Source organism: Lepisosteus oculatus, chromosome 13, assembly GCF_040954835.1.
Source record: "Lepisosteus oculatus isolate fLepOcu1 chromosome 13, fLepOcu1.hap2, whole genome shotgun sequence".
Classification (NCBI taxonomy): domain Eukaryota; kingdom Metazoa; phylum Chordata; class Actinopteri; order Semionotiformes; family Lepisosteidae; genus Lepisosteus; species Lepisosteus oculatus.
Window position 1 is genome coordinate 6113372 of NC_090708.1, and position 17015 is coordinate 6130386.

At 38.1% G+C, this 17015-nt stretch overlaps 1 protein-coding gene across 2 annotated transcripts in view; it reads left to right on the forward strand.

The window, feature by feature from the left end:
• Positions 1-382: 382 nt before the first annotated feature.
• Positions 383-17015, forward strand: part of LOC107079100 (NACHT, LRR and PYD domains-containing protein 1a allele 5) — a 28235-nt gene continuing 11602 nt past the window's right edge. Inside the window, exons 1-2 of one of the 2 annotated variants that reach the window (XM_069197540.1) lie at positions 383-951; positions 9889-9920. In XM_069197540.1, coding sequence (XP_069053641.1) covers positions 902-951; positions 9889-9920 — 82 coding nt within the window. In that variant the 5' untranslated portion in view covers positions 383-901. The remainder of the gene's footprint in view (positions 952-9888; positions 9921-17015) is intronic. The other variant, XM_015360929.2, reaches the window with a different exon arrangement.

The window sequence follows — 17015 nt, forward strand, 5'->3', positions numbered from 1 at the left end:
CCCAAAAGGGGTAATGCGATATCTGCAAATTGCACGATACTTCAAGCCAGAGCATGGAGTCAAACGGACGACCGAAATACATCATGTGCGTCCGTGCCTTAGAACCGTCTGACAAACACAACTTGTGTCAAATTGACAGTACCAGGACCAAACCGAGATTAAAGATCTCAATACAAGGTTTAATGTGCAGTCACTTTATATTGCTAAACTCAGTGAGAATGTGAGCTGCAACAAGCGGAAGCTGATGCAAAGTTCGTTTTTTTGTATTCTATGATGTTACTCTCTTTAAATAAAGGGGGAAGTTGAGTCTTGCCTGGTACAATGAAAGCATTTGCAAGAGGCAGAGCTGTGATTGGCCAAACCCAGAAAGCGGGACTTCATCTCCCTCCTACAAGGGAATGGCTCTAAATGCGTTAGCGTGAAATATGATAAGGGTGTTTGTTGATGTTTTTTTATGTTTCCCGTTTGTATCCAATAGCTTGTTTTTTTTTTCCCCAAACGGGAAAAATCGTTTTAGGCCTTGCACTTTTTTTCTGGTAATCGAAACAAAAAAGGGCAACTTCAGGCATCTCTTACCGCTATCGAAAGTCTCGAGTTTGAAAGCATGCATTGTACGTGTAACTGCAAAGGGGATCTGTTCATATGAACGTAACGTACCCCCAAATCGTTTTTTTTTTGACAAGCGGTGTAACCTCCCCGTGCAGAGGGGTTATTTTGTAGCTGGTTTTGCGAGTTGTTCAGTGACGTCGTCGGCAGTGCCTGCAGCAGGTGTGCTGCTTTGCTTTGCGAGAGGCTGAGGCTGTCTCAACTGTTGTTGTTGCAAACTTCACATGCAAAACAGACGTCAGAAAAAAAACCGATATATGTACATATAAACTAGTGAGTGAAAACTGCTCGGAAAATGGTGGCCGATATGGCTAGCCTTGAGAATAACAATCACGTTGAAGAAAGGTAAGTCCTCACACAGCACAATTTTTTAAAAGCTTGAACTGTTCTCGATATTGTGTCAAAAGACCATGCTTATCGGATAATACGCTATCCCGGGGAGAGGTGGAGGGATGCTTTGTGGTCGGAGAAAAGCTTGTACCACTTCAGATGTGATCTAACTAATAGATCTAACTAGTAATTTCACATGTAGGATATTAATCTTGTTTTATCGTGACGTCCGCTCATGGTTTGCTCTACTATAGGCTCAGCTAATTGTGCTCTACAGACTCAATTGAAAGCTAGAACAGGCGCCATTATCTTTTGTTTTCACGCTCTGAGTGACATCACACAATAAAAGACAATTAGAATATAATTTCCTTTATGAGCTGGGGAAGAACCTAATACTTGCACTTTTCCCGTTCTGAGGGTATACAAGGAAGGCATGATTAAGCAGTTTGCCTATGATCACGTGTAAATTTGGTACTTGTAGTCGCAGTATTGCATTTTCCTGATGCTGAGGAAGACGGTTTGTAGTGGACAGAACGGTGCTCTCATTGCATCTGTAGTGCTGCAAGAGTGCTGTCTCAGTAGCTCTTCTTTATGTTGTACTCAGTCGTTGGTCTGCCTAACAGTGAAATAAAAAAATGTTTTACTGATCTAGCAAAAGGCAGTTGTTTTTATCGGTTGGGTTTTGTTGCAGTAATAGTCCCTATTATGTGTTAACGATTGATGACAGCAGACAGGAAGTTTTCTAAAGTACAGCGCCCAGCGCAAGCCCGGTAAAGTCTTGTTCTGTAGGTATTATTCCAGTCACTAAGGAAGTCGTTCTCTGAACTTATAATTAGGAATTGATAATGCTGCAATACATCTGTGGGCCTTATTCAGGTAATAGCCGATAATGTTTGGGGAAAAACATTTGTCTTGATATTTGTGTGATGAATTAGTTTTCAAAACAGCCAACATTATATATAATGAATTTTGTATGTGAGTTGTAACCCTGCTAAACAGCTAACGACGGCAGCCACCAGCATTTACCCAAACGACAACTGATAGTCCACTTGAAACTGATAAGGTGCACCTGTGTTTTTTTCCCTTTCCCTGACACCTCCTATCCCTACCGTATCTCCTTATGTTATTCATTGCGTAAATCTTGTCAATTGTATAATTGATCGTATTCTACTCTGTAACCTTAATTCTGTCAACTTCTGTCCCATCTCTCCTTGAAAGCTTGCGGAAAAAGCGTTTCATTGCCGGCAAGCACCGCTGTATGCTGTGTTGTTGTGCATTTGATAAATAAACCTTGATTGATTGATAACCCTGGGTCAGAAACGAGAGAGATAAATGGTAGTTATTGCTGGTGCTTCACTGTCATCGGGTCCTGGGTTAGACTTTGGGCTGGTGCACCTGCTTATGTGTGCTCCAGTTTCTTCCCAGCTTCACAGCCCTGCTCCCCTGATTACTGGGGCTTCCCAGATTACCACTCCCCACTCCTTGTGATGAAGCAGGGTCATTCCCTGTGAACATGACCCGATTTGGGCACGACCCCCTCAAGTTTAGGTGATTTTTGTTGGATGCGTTTGGCCAGTGGAGGAAAAAGTGGAGGCAGAATTTAATCTTGATATCTCTTTAATATCTTTGTGTCCTTTGAGAAAGCCTGGGCAGGTACAAAAACGATGAGAACAGCTGGAAAAGCGTGCAGTATTAATGTGAACATTTGCCTGTGATCCATCCTCACAGGATAAATGTGCCAAGTTTTAGGAAAGTTGAGATGGCTTATTCCACAAACATTGATAATGAGTAAATGGAATGGATGTCTTGAGCTCCTCCTGGTGATGTTTTTTGTTTGCCCTTACATTTTCCTCTTCCTCGATATTAGTATTTTGCTAATGTAGTTTTAGTACTGAATATCTCGGTACTGTTGTGAAGAATATCGAAAGTACTTCTGAAAGCACGATAGCTTGGTACGTTAGTGCTGTGTAATGTTGTGTGAGTTCAACTTCTTATCTTGCATTTCCCAGTGCAGTGAAGCAGTTCACAGCTTTGAGAAGTGTCTTCATCAAAACGAATAATGTTAAGCAAGTGAAAGCTAGAAAAATAACAAAAAAATAAAGAAAAAAAAAACATGAGTGAAAGCTTCCAGATCAAATGACAATTATTTTTGCACTTTTTGTAACATTTGTGTTTTAGAAGGTTTCCTTCAGAACTGATAATTCGCTCCATTTTTAGAAGTTATACTGGGAACTATGCTATTTAGTTATTCTTGTAAATACATTCCTTCCCAGTGCCACTCTGTTTTGGTGTGAAAATGCAGGTAATATGCCCCTGAGCAATCAAAAGAATTAAATGAATCACTAATCACTAGAATAGAGGAGGAAACTGTACTCTACTGCCGTGCTTTTTTCAGATCTCCCGTGAGTCACACCTTATATTACAGAGGTACAATTAGTATAAAAATCTTCACCACCCTTGGATATTTTAAATATTGTATTGAGTTATAGTATGGGAATCATAGTGTTTTTAATTGGGAGTTTATGCCATTGATTGACAAAAAACGATCTATAATGTCTAAGTGAAAGCAAAGTTCTACAGATCCCCCTAATTTAATTATAAATATAAAATATAAATATATATTTGAAGGGAGAATTCCAGAATATTGGCTTTTTTTTAATACTTTTTAAACCACTGCTGGAAATTGAATCTTCTCCCAAGCCCCATGTGTCTTGCAGACTGTAGCAGGTTTTCCTCCAGGAATTCTCTGCACTTCACTGCATCCACTTTTCCTTCTGTCTTCACAAGTCTTCCAGGCCTTGGCATGATACTGCCACCACCATGCTTCTCAGTAGTGATGGGGTTCTCTGTTACACTTGGCCACACGCTAACCGTTGAGGCCCAAATTGTCAAATCTGGTCTAGCCAGACCCTACAGTCCTATTCCACTTGGTCTCAGAGTCTCCCATTTGCCCTCTTGCAAAGTGTAGGTCGAAATTTGATGTGAGTTTTTGCCACCCTCCCATGAAGCACAAATTTGTGAGGCGCCAAGGGAATTGTCAGTTTCTCTCATGTCAGCCATGGAAGAGTGTCATTCCTTTAGACTTGTAACTGGACTCCTGGTGCTCTTCCTGTTTGGACACCCTGTTCTTCACAGTTTGGCGTTTGTGCCACATTTTCTAGATTTCTTTATAATAGATTTCATTGTGCTTTGGGGGAAATGTAAGGCCTTGGAAATGTTCTTATACCCTTCCCCTGATTGGTGCTTTTCAATAACCCTGTCCGAGATTTACTTTGAAAGTTCCATGTCTTCATGAGCTGTACTAATCAACTGTGTGACCTCCAGGAGATGCATGTACTGTAGGTGTATTTATTCTGAACACTTGTGAAAAACCCTAAATTCCACACAGGTGGACTTCATTAAACAAACTGTAACTTCTAAAGACAATTGGTTACGCCAATGCTTGTATAGGGTTAGTCATACTAAAGGGGGTAAATACTTACACAATCACTTATTTTCTGTTTTATATTTATTAATTTAGGAAGATCTGTAGATTTTGTTTTTCACTTTGACATTATTTTGTGTGTTTTGTGTTGATCAATAACAAAAACTCCCAAATAAATACATTGTGATTCCAAATTGCAACACGGCTAATTATGAAAAAGTCCAAGGGGGGACTTTGTGTTAACTTCTACATCTCCTGCAGCTGTAGTTCAAGTAGGGAGCTGCGTCAGCATGTGTAGGCTGCAAAGGAACAAGTAAAGAAGAAGGTTCTGCAGCTGAAATGTTGTTTCTTTTCTTCCTCTTTCAGCTTGGAATAAACCTTTACTTGTTCCATCTCCTGCAACTGTCACTTAATGTAGTATTTTGTGCAGTATTAGTGGTACTGTTCTCCAGGAGTTGGAATGAGAGCGTCCAGATTCATTAACCAAAGCTGAAAAGCAGTTTAATTTTTAGTTTCATGTGTAGTACGCTATTACAGCTTGCAGGGCAAGCATTTTGCCCTTTTTAAATTATTGACCCAAGTACACCTGTGAGTGGACAATGACTTGCAGTCCTTCCCTTTCATGTGACCTGTACTTTTCTGAGAGCCGATGACTGTGAAACTTTTATCTTGGGTGGCAAAGGACAAAGCATTCAAAAGAAAAAGCTGGAGGTCTTCTGAACACTAACAGATTTCACAGAAAGGAAAAGAGAGGTTTTTGATTCGAGCAATTTGACCAGCCTGATCAATTCTCAGAATGAATTATTAATGGGATTTCCAGGCAGCAAAGAGCACAGACTGCATCCAGGTCTGCTGTAGAATATATCATGGGAATCAGTGGTCCACCAGCACCGCTGATGTAAGATGTGTGTAACTTAATATCACTCCCAGTACACTCAGCATTCTGTATATTTGATCTGGCAGCTGAATACAGTATAACTAATTGAGGTAAGTGAGATGTCATTTACCGATTGTTTCAGTATCCACTTTAATTTCGTGGATAGGTAGTTTGTTTCAGATTCACTCCACACTTAAGTTTGAACCATTTCTAAAGACCCAGACACGTTTTTAATTGCATATACACAACTGAATGATGTTCTTTAATATTCGGAAATGAGGTCCGCCTAATGGATTGCACGGTTTTAATTGAATTCTAGTAGATTCTGAAATAAATTGCTTTAAGGGGAAATAACACTGAGACTGGATGAGAAACAAAAATGTAATCAGAAGTATTTTATGAAGTATGAGTATGGTGTATGTTTCATTTGTGAAGATTTACAATTTAATTTTTCATGTGTGATCACAAAAAAGAGAGAATGGCACAGTGATTTGGAGAGTTTCCTTTTTTTTATGTGTGTTCAAAAGGAGTCTCGCTACTTTATGTATTTTACTATATACTGTGTTTACCAAAACATAATTAGATCTCTAGATTTGTAGTCTTAAAAATGGAGGTAGTGACTGATAAAATTGAGATTGTGAAAAACTGAAAAGCATTTGTAGAGAGACGTGATAAGTACACGTTTCATTCGTTGATTGGTCAACTGGGCTCTGTTGGCTGAATGCATTTTAACACATTGTGTTTTTGCTGTTACAGTAGACTGCCCCTTCCTCTCAGTTAAGTAAATGTCACAGCCTGCTGACCTCCTGGGAGATTCTGCAGCTTGTTCATGCACAGAAACACTGTCAGAATTAGTGAGGGAAGCTGTACCGAGTTCCCATGTGCTGTTCCAGAAATCAATATGTCTGTGTGCATTAGGTCTTGACTCTCTGGAGGATGTGTCTTTATTGTCAACTGTCAGCAGGCTTTTTAGTTGGCAACAGACCTAGACCATATTGCGAAAACCTGTGCATTGGACCAAGTAGAGCAAAACAGTGGTCCCTTTATCCAAGTTCAATTAAACCATGAACTGATAAATTATTAACTTTTTATTAAGCTTGCACCTTGAGACATAATTAACAGCCTTAAATCTCCTTTCCTTTGTGTTACATAGCTACTTTGAGCCACTCAGATATATTAAGGACACTGTTTATGATGTACAGTAGGTGTCCTACAGTCTCTGTTTTCTTTAAGACACTCTAACTTCCTGCTTTCTTCCTTCTAAGAGTGAATTCGGTTCATGGTAGAATCCAGGAGCTTCTGCACTCAAATGCCACTTGTGAGTTCTAAATAAAAAAGCGCAGTGAAAATCTCATGACTTTTAGGTGTAAAATAGAAAAGGTATTATTTATTGTTGCATTCATACATAGAGCATCATGCAGTTGTACATGAGTATATGCTATTATCAACAACCTTTTATTTTTCTCTGACAGACCACAATAAAAAATATCTAATACATGGAACATGGGGATGTTTACAAACCAAGCAATGCAAGAAAATATGAACACTATAGAAGTTACAATGTTGCTTGTTATTATGTTGTTTTATCTATATTATTTAGAGGTTAGTAAGTGATTTAAAAGGCCCATCCCCTTAATCCAGTAAGTAGATCTACGTATAAAAGACAAGGCATAAATTAATGTAAAATAGGGTAACCTTGAGAATTGTTGAGCAATTGAACTCTGATGTTACCTTCCATTTAACATTCAAAATTAACTTTAGAATATCCCTTTTAGTGCCTTTGCATTCAGACCGCAAAAAAAAAAGGTTGAACTTTCATAGATCATTTAAAATTCTTCACTCAAGAATTTATTTTTAAGTTACAACCCGACACTTGATTTGTGTCATGACTGTTGATCATACACTGTAGGGCATTTTGTAAATAGAAAATGTGTAGAATATTTTTTAAAATAATTACTCAGAAATACAATATGAGCCTTTTGTAACATAATACAGCAGATTCATAGACGATAACCAAACAGTAATACAGAGGATTAATTTCAGATGAAAGTGCCGAGTACTGATACCATGTAAGCTATGATTTGTCAATGTGAGTCACTGCACTGTATTATTATACTGGAGGAACAGATGGTGTGCCATCTTTGGAAAACATAATGGTATGCTGAATACCTGTTTGACAGGTTTGTTCATGAAAGAGAAACATTTAGATTAGACAAAATAAATGTGTATAAGAACACAGAAAACCTTCATAAAATTCTGATCAAATGCTATAAATGAATGCAAGCTTTCTAGTCCTTGCAATGTATTTAGTCTTTTTACTGGGTGTGTGCTATGCTGCCTGATCACTTAAAAACAGCATCACTGCAATATTTCTTCAGGTAGCTTATATTGGAACAGGGAAGCGTCAGTACGTGAGAGGCCTTTGTTTTCAGACAAGCCTGATTGTGCTGACACTGCCTTGCTCTTCTTGAGCTGTCCAGAGGTGTCCTCAAGGAGTTGATATTTCTTATTTTTTATTGAAACAGAATTCACCTCGAGGAAATGGGCACTGACTTGAGCCATAGAATTGGAAATTTTAACCCTGGTGTCCTGATTCCAGTTGGGAATAAGAGGCATAGTTAAAGAAGAGCTGAAAAAGAAAACAAGAGCCTTTTCTTCTTTAGAGTGAAGTGAGGCATGCAGTTATTGGTATGGCCATGAAAGAAGTAAAAGACCATTTCTGTCGGTTTCTTCTTCCCCTTGCAAATGTACTTATTTGATCTGGACTGTTCATGCAGACAGCAACTAGTGGTATCTCTAGTTCAGATCCTTGCTATGACTTAAGTTGTCAGTTTCTGTATTTAGACGTATAACACAGAGCAAACACCATTGTGTTGTCTGTTAGCCAGGCGTCGCATTCTAAATGGTTGGGAACTTTCTCGTAATGAATGGATGTTGTAACCTTTGGCCACTGTTTTGGTATTAAATCAGTCATTCTGCGTATATATGGAAATACATCCTGTTTTTTGCAAAGTCTGGCACCTTAGTTTTTTTAAAAATATTTCAATTTGTTATCATATACTTTGTGCACAGAAGTGTTTAGGCTCTTCACCACTACTGGAGGTGTCTAGTCATGCCTTTGGAGATTCACTTTAGGCTTGTTTTTTCAGTAGATTTCTTTATTCTCACGTTCCATTGGTAGAATATCCTGATGGACTGAGTGAGCATGTTTAGTAATTCTGCTAACGGTAGGTAAGCGGCATCAGTCACATACTGTGCCCATATCCTAGTGTTATTTGAAGAGCGTATCTAACCTGGTCCTCCATTTCATGCTCTCAAGAGCAGAGCTGGTAAAATGAAATGATGCAGCTGATGAGATGGGCAAAATTATTTTTTTTTATTAAACAAAAATGATTTTGCCTCATTGCAAGTGGATGTTTATGTTGTGAGGGGGCGATTTTAATGTGTTTTCACATTTTCCGTTCCTGACTTCAAAGCCCTGACTGTTTTGGTTATCCTGTCATTTAGTGAGAGAGCCCCATTGAATTAACAGGATGTCTGCTCTCTTAGGAAGTGAGTTACAGGCAAATGGGGGGGTGAATGCACACAGCTGGTGTTGTCTGGATACATCAACAGACATAAGCTTTGGTGTTTGGCCCAGTTAAAGAAGGGCTGAAAAAAAACAGAACAATGTAGATGGAAACCCAGGTTTATTACATTTACCCCTAGCAAGTGGAGTTTTGTTTGGGTGTTGCCAATCAAGGGCAATGCGCAATTTCACAAGATGGTAATTAGGTGCATACCTGTATTTAAACCATTATAGTGCTGCATTGTGGTCCTCAAGTATGGCCTTATACTGATCAGATTGTAAAATGCTATACAAAGCAGTTTTTTCATTCATATTCTGAGTACATTTAGTTTCATGTAGGTACAATGAGAGATTTATGTCTTAAAATTAGTTGTGAGAAGCCACACCACATAGCTTGTGTAGGGTTGTACACTTTAACAATAGATTGAACTATAGTTCACAACTAATTCAGTGAACTGGGTAGCCCAATCAGTCTGTACACCTGTACCAACACATCACAACACAATAGTATCAGGGATTATGGTGCTAAAAACGTAATTTTCAGGAAGTAAAACTGTAGTGTCATATGCTGTAACGATTGGTTTTGGAAAAAAATATAGATCTTCAGAATTTGTAAATGCTGTATTTAGCACCTTTTAATGGTGACTCTAGAAACATCTTGGTTTTCACTGCAATAAAAGCAACTACTGAGAGAAAGATTGTTTTGACTTGCACAGAAATGCGTTGTTTGATATGCGCTGTAAGCACAAAAGACTTAAGAACATAATATCCCAAACAACAACTTGTGAGCCAACTAATGTACAGCAGTTTCCAGGACGTTTGTGCAAACATGGCTGCAACTAAATGTAGCAAAATGTTGTTTTTCTAACCAACAATTTCAAACTCCTCTAAATTCTTCATTTTGTCTCAAGTCATTTGTGGGTGGAAAAAATATTAGGAATAAGATGACTTTTTAGAATATATTTTATACTTTTCCCAATTTAAAGCAATACTAAACCTTCTTGTGTGCAATACTGGATTTCACATTCTTAAAGTATGAACAGCAAAGTAAGCTTCTGCATATTTTTTTCCTCTTTCTTTCAGTGATGGAGATATTTCCCCTGTAGACCTAAAAGGTAAGAGTTTACAATTTGTGATCTGTTATGATTAGATTTTTTTCTTCTACTGATGTAAGTGTTTGCTGTTGGCCATAAGATGTCACTGTTTTTTCCAATGCATTACTTTGGCAATCCAGACCATCTAGTGATTTCTACATTGTAGTACATTCCTGTATACAGTAATTGTTTAATTTTTTTCATTGTCTAAAATCCAATACTTTTTAATGTACATTTAAAAATGAATTTGAAAGGTAACAGTAAACTTCATTTAGAGACCTTGGTAGGAGGTTAATGGCTGTTTTCACATTTAGAGATTCAGGTTAAAAGTAGCTATTAGAAAATAATGCAGTTTGCAAAAAATTCACCTTTCATGTATTATAATTTATGTGTCAAAATGGTTGTAAAGTTATCGACACAAGCAGGAGGACAAATCGTAGAAGGGAATCAAAATCTGACTGTTCGAAAAAAGATGGAAGTGTAGAGTTTTTTGTTAAAATATTTTTGTTTTATTCCTTTTCTGGAATACTAGCAAAATCAGATGGGTTTTACACATCAGCACATACAGCCTCCCGTGAAACATTAAGATAGCAGAATGAAAGTCTCCGTGAGTGTGTGGAAACATCATGTGTTGGAGAACTTTACGGTGGAGCTGGAAGAAATCAACCTCAGTGTGGACATGTCTGGGATTGAGCTTGATTATTAGATTACCACACTTTACATTTTTCTATTTTGTTCTTTGGAAAAACATGAAGTGACACAATGGTTTTCCAGGACTAAAGCAACTGTCTGTATTTTTCTTTAATAGTTCAAGCTCCTTCTGTTTGCCATTTATTGCAGTATTTCTGAGTGAGAAATGACAGAGTTCCATCATTCTAACCCGCAGTGTGTACCTTTTTGTGTACTACCCAGTGTGTACAGGAGATGGCAGTGTGCACATAGCTGCTGGTGCCTTTATTATGCAGTTCTTCTTCAATCTGTCAACTTATAAAAACAGGCTTGTGGGCTTGTCCTTATGTGCAATTAAATATTATATAAATACTGCTTATGGAGCATATTTCCATGACCAGCATGCATATCTTCACTCTAAAAAATATTTGCTTTTAGCAGTAAGATTTGTTCTGGTGGACATTATTCATGTTGATTTGATTAAAACCCTTTTCCGGCCGTTTGAGGACTATTTGTTACATATCAGGCACAGAATCTGTGTCTAGTGTAACTCAGTTGTGGCAGGTGCTCCTAATCTGGCAGCCTGCTGGGGAGGAGCTATGCACATAAACCCCTGTTTTATATAGGGAAGCTGCACCTTCCTGACCTGAGCCATGGTCCATAATGGACTCCATTTGTTCTGATACTCTAGCCTGGTTTACAGGCAGATCCTGTTTGGCCAAGGATGCTACTCGAACCTGCGATTCTAGTGCCCCCGTTATATTCATATGCTTACCCTCATCCTCTATTTGTCTCAACAAGAAACTGAACCCTTTTTGTTATTAACACTGACTCACCACAGGGCTTCCTGGTCTACCTCTAAAAGCAGGTTAGACCACTTCCATTGAGTGCTTGACCCATTTATAGGAAAATCATCTTGCAGACAAATGAAGCTGAATCCTCTCATGTCCTCATGAGGAATGCGGAACTGTTTTTGTTTTTCTCTGGAGTGTACCTTGTGCTGCCCACTAGTGACGTAAGCCAGCAGTAACACTCCAGATCCTGCTGCAACATTACATCAGTCTGCAAAACCTGTACGTATGCACTACATTTTATTACATTGCATCATAATGTAAAGCTTGTCTCAGTGTAGTGTTGAATTAAAGGACTGTCGCCCACATCAGGAAATTTAGCGTGCATTCTGTCACATGGAAAATAAAGTGTACTGTATGTGAAAGTTGTCAGTGGGTAGCAAACAGTTTGTTTTGGCGTGAATTGTTATTGAGATTTTAAAGAACTAGCTTTGCTCATACATGTTCTAACTCTGATTACTTTATTCACACAGCTTGGAAAAATTTTTTAAAAATTTACCAAAGTACAACAGAGCAACTTTTGGAAAACCATGATGTCCTTTTGCCAGAAATGACCTGTTGGTAACAGTTGGCCTGGGATTCTTTAGACAAAGAGATAGAGACCTCCTAGATGTGTAGTCTTCTTCATTTCTCGTATTTGTTTTCTAGCTGCATAGCTCTGTTAAAATATAATTTGCAGTCATTCTCTTTATCCCTGTATAGCAAAAAGATATCTTTGCCATAATTGTCTGTTATTAACTTTATCAGAAGTTTATTTTAATTTACTTTAATGTTTTGAATTATTATGTTACTAATTATTGCTCGCCGCATTCATACAGTGCTCTTCTCATTTAACTGATGGTAAAAATAAACCTGCAGCTGTAAACCTAAATCCATTCTAAGCTAGCTTGTGATTATAATGAGAATGAATGCATTATTGAACCATCTGGGTCAGTCGAGGGAAAAAAAAAATCACATGTACAGTGATGACCTGGCCAAGAGACTCTCACCACTGCTGCACAGGAAACAAAGCAGTGAAACAAAGAAAAGCACAATCAATAAAATATAAATAACAGGAACATGGCAGTGTTGATGAGTGCTAGTTTTGGACAGCAAAGATTTAATCATGCAGCTGAAAATGCCCAGAGTTATGAAGCTGGAGGGTTTCAGCTCACACTGCAGATTGTTCCAGTCAGTAGCTGCTCAGTGTGATAAAAGCACTATATCTTAAATTCCCAGACAGACTGGAGAACTGCAGTAGTACGACGGCAGAGACGTGTTTCCACATTTCCACGTCTGTAAGTTAACGTAAATCAGCAAAACATTCATATGCAGAGAGGGCCATTGCAATTGGAGAAGAGAGACCACAAAGACGAGTGCTATGATAAACCTTATAGCAGAATGGTAAGACAGACCTCAAGATTTCCGATAGTGTAATGGGTCATTACACATTATTAAAGTCCAAGAGGATTAGTATGGGAATTTGAGCTTGTGTATGCCTGGTGGAGTGTGCTGGAGAGTGAGCAATGTGATGCTTTGCTGGTGAAACTAGTCGTGAAGATTCTCTTGTGCAAGAGCACAAGAAAGGTTATAAACATGAGAAGTCCTTTCGGCTCTTCCAGTGAATTTTGGAGGTATGCACTGTAGTTGTTGTGAAACAATGAACACTAATATTCTTCAGATATATAGTTTACTGGTCCTTGACAAGGAATATCTGTGATTATTTTTAATTAAAAAAAATATTTAGTGATCTATTTCTAGCTGTAATCTGAAATGGGTATAAGGACTCAACAGAGCATATTTCAGTTTAACTCTCCCAATAAATGAACTCTGAGCTCAGGTGAATTTCTATGAGTTAAAAGTGGTATGCTTTGGTTATCAGGCACTTTTATTTGGATAACCGGATGTTGACTGGGACTGATTTAGATAAAATAAGAGCACCTTGCATTGTTTGTTAATGGAAGTGGTGAAAGTGCGGAACTGAAAGGTGAGTTGAACCTCTGGGATTCGTGATCAGCGTTGGCTGGGTGACAGGAAGTGAAAAGCCGCCCCAGCCTTGTTTCAAATGTGGCAGAGTCATAGTGTTTTCACTTGAAAAATAGATTCAGCCTCTTCTTCAGGTTTTTTTTTTTGAAAGGGGCTTTAAAACTAAAAACACCGATAACAGAGAGAACCACATGTGCAAAGAGGTTCCTTATGAGAGTCAAAAAAGTCCAGGGTCCACTAGGGAGAAATAGTAGAAAAATAGTGCGTTCACAGTGGTTGTGGTTGTAGAATGAATAAAAAAAACTGAAAGAACACATTGGCCGTGTGAGGACTCAAGAGCCCCTTTGATCCTCTTAAACCTTTCACTCTGTTGGATTAAAACACAGTATACATGAGGACAAGCCCTAAGCTATCATCCGGTTTTCTTCAACCTCAGAGATACACAGTAGATGAGCTACTGGAGACTCTGAACCTGATGAACAGCAGACTTCTACTGTGTATCGGTTAAAACAAGCATATAAGTCATGGGAACAAATATAACTTAGATCTCGCTGTTTCACAATGCTGAGGAGAATAGAATGGTCTAATACTTATGTAGCGGGGAGCTAGTATTTTTAATTTGATGTATTCCCCTGTGCATTAGAAGGTTTGTAATACCACCTTGGGTATTTACAAACACATACAGGAAATATGATAAGCACAAGAGATTTATAGTGTTTGGTAGAATGAAATAAGAAAATATCAGATTTAATATAATCTGAACTGAGGTTTTCCAGGGTATTTAGCATTTCAGTTGTAAGATGTTGTTTTCATGGTGAGAATATAAAGGTTTAAAAAAAAATCCCTCAAAACATGAATGTCTCTCAGAATTCACTGTGTATGTGAATTTTTTAGAGATGTTAACGGCAACATTGCCTTTCCCCCTTTGAGAAACCCAGAGTCCTGGAATGAATGATTTACACATTTCCAGTTAACCCGTCCAGATAAAAGAAGCAAAGCAGGGCGAACTGACAGAAAGTGAGTAACTATGGAATCATTCGAAAGCAGAGTATGAAATCAGCATGGCAGGGCTGTGGCCAGTGGTTTTCTGTGAACGATACTTGGGTTTTCAATAAGTGAGAAGTTCAAAAATAATCTCCTCACAGGGAACAGTGTACCCACGGCTCTGTAATCCTCTTTACCGGCAGCTCTCCTTTTTCCTTCCACTCAGAAGTTGCCTCAATAATGTCATTTTCATCCCCATACATTGGGAATCATCCTTTATGGTAGAAACAGAGCTGACAGTGGCGGTGAGAGAAACTTAATTTAAGTGTGGCCTTACGTGCTATATGTGGCCGATTTAGAATCTGAGCGTTGAGTGTTTCTTAGTGTTGGAGGCAAGTTGTTTCTGTTTGTAGTACGTTCCCCTATTGTATAAAACAAAAATACAACACCAGTTCCAATGAGAATTTAAAATTAATGACCAAATGTTTCGCCTGTGTAGTATTTTTAGAGTCTGTGGTTACTTGTATTTTTTATTCAGCAGGAAAGGAGGAAGTGGTGCTGTATTATAAGTCAGAATACCTGCAGCTTTGCTCTTGAATTTCATTTCTTTTGATCAGATGCGTGATGTGGAATCGAGTACTAAGATTTGTGGATGGAAGGATGGAAAGGTCAACACAAAACACTGAGCTCTTGGACAGACCGTTTAGATTATGTGTAATAAAAATCTTTTTTTTTTACAGTCCTTTCATGTTGGAACAAGGCAAAGTGCTCCACAGTAAAATGTAGATTTGAAAATGGAAACGCTTTCAGCATGTAATTAAAAAATACATTGGACAGAAGGAAAATCAAGAGTGAAAAATATGTTATTACATGTCTTTTATATAAAGTACTGACAGTCATGCATGATCTAACATGAGTTGAAAGAACATTCCATAGCCTAGGAGCAGCGAAGCAGAATTTATCATCTCCCAGAGCTCACTATCTTGGGCACAGGAACTAGACCTGACTGTACAGAATGGAGAAAGAATGGTGGTATTTAAGGAACTAGTTGGAGACTTATGTAATCAGGAGCTAATTTGTTTAAGGCCTTAAAAATATGTTGCTTATTTTGCAGAAAACTTGTTTAAGAAAGCTAAAACAGGAGAAATATGGTCACAAGGTTTAGATAAAATTTAGGGTACAGAGATTTGGACATATTGCGATAGATTATTTAATTACACCAGTAATAAAGGCATGTCAATATTCAAGCCAAGATAAGAAAATACATGCATGTACCAGCTTCTCTGCGTTAGACTGAGAAAGGCACAGATAGATACGAGCAATGTTATGCAGGTAAAAAAAAAGACATCTTTACAACCCTGAGAAAAGTGGACCTCAAATATAAGGGTAGAATCAGTGCCTTTAGTAGTTGGACTGACTTCAGTACTGCCCACAGTCCTGTTAAAGTACAACAGATATGGAGCTGAATCATCAAAAAAGTAAGAAAAAAACTCATCAACAAAATTCCAGTCTCATCAGAGCTCAGGTAAAAGAATCTTGGGAGGATCCATTTTCTGATATAATCTGTACAGCGTTATAGAGCAGAAACTGCTTGATTAAGGTGCTTATATGCTTTTTTGTTAAATACAATAGCAAAACAAAAGAAGTCCAGTATCATGCCTCAGAAGGATCTGACCCAGTGGTACTATGTAAATATTAAACGGAAAATATTCCATAACAATTTTCTGGGCACTAACAGAAGTAACCAACTTTGTTGAGGAAGAGCAGGGTCTACATTAAACATTTGCTGTTCATTGAACTAGGATGAAAGATCCATGGCTGTAACACCTTTGACACTCTGCAGTGCACCTAACAGGACTGCACTGACAACAGTTTCAACATCAGCACTGAGGTCCAACAAAACAGAGATAAATACAGGGCTGCAGTCAGCGGTCAGCAATAAGTCATTTGCAGCCCTATCAGAAACTGTTTCCGAACAGTGCTTAATTTTAAAATTGGATTGAAATGGTTCATGCAACCTGTTAGCAGTTGTTTTTTAAAATGAAAGGCCACCAAACATTCCAAACCTTTGCAAGAAAAAACCACATACTGACCGATCAGATTGTGATCTTTTTTTTTTAACAAAGATGTAATACAAAAGGAGCAATTCAAGAACTTCATGAATCGTTGTGTTAATCATATTTATCATGTGTTTTTTCTTTTACATAATAACAACTGCAACTGCAATCGTGGGTTTATTGAAAACCTGTACTATCCTCAAAGGCAAGGATACTATACTTAACGGTACAATAATGAAATGGTTAATCATGAAACATTCCGAGATCAGCTCAACCCCAACTCCCAGCAGCTGTCTGCACTGGGTCACACTTATAGACAATCCCCAGCCACTCTAGAAGCCTTTGATTTGTAGCTGGCCATTCTATCCCAGAATACACGGGTCATCTTGCAATACATCAAGCGTAGTAGGTTAAAGCCAAATCAGGTCCTTGCAGTCTGACTTTAGTGCGGTACTTATTGGGGTTTGTCTGAATAACATCAAATTCTGTAGATGTCCTTAATTTCATATTACTTAAGAGTTATGCAAATAATGCTAATTCAGCTAGCATTTTTGTCTGAATTGTCCCTTGTAAAGTGGCACGAAACTGTG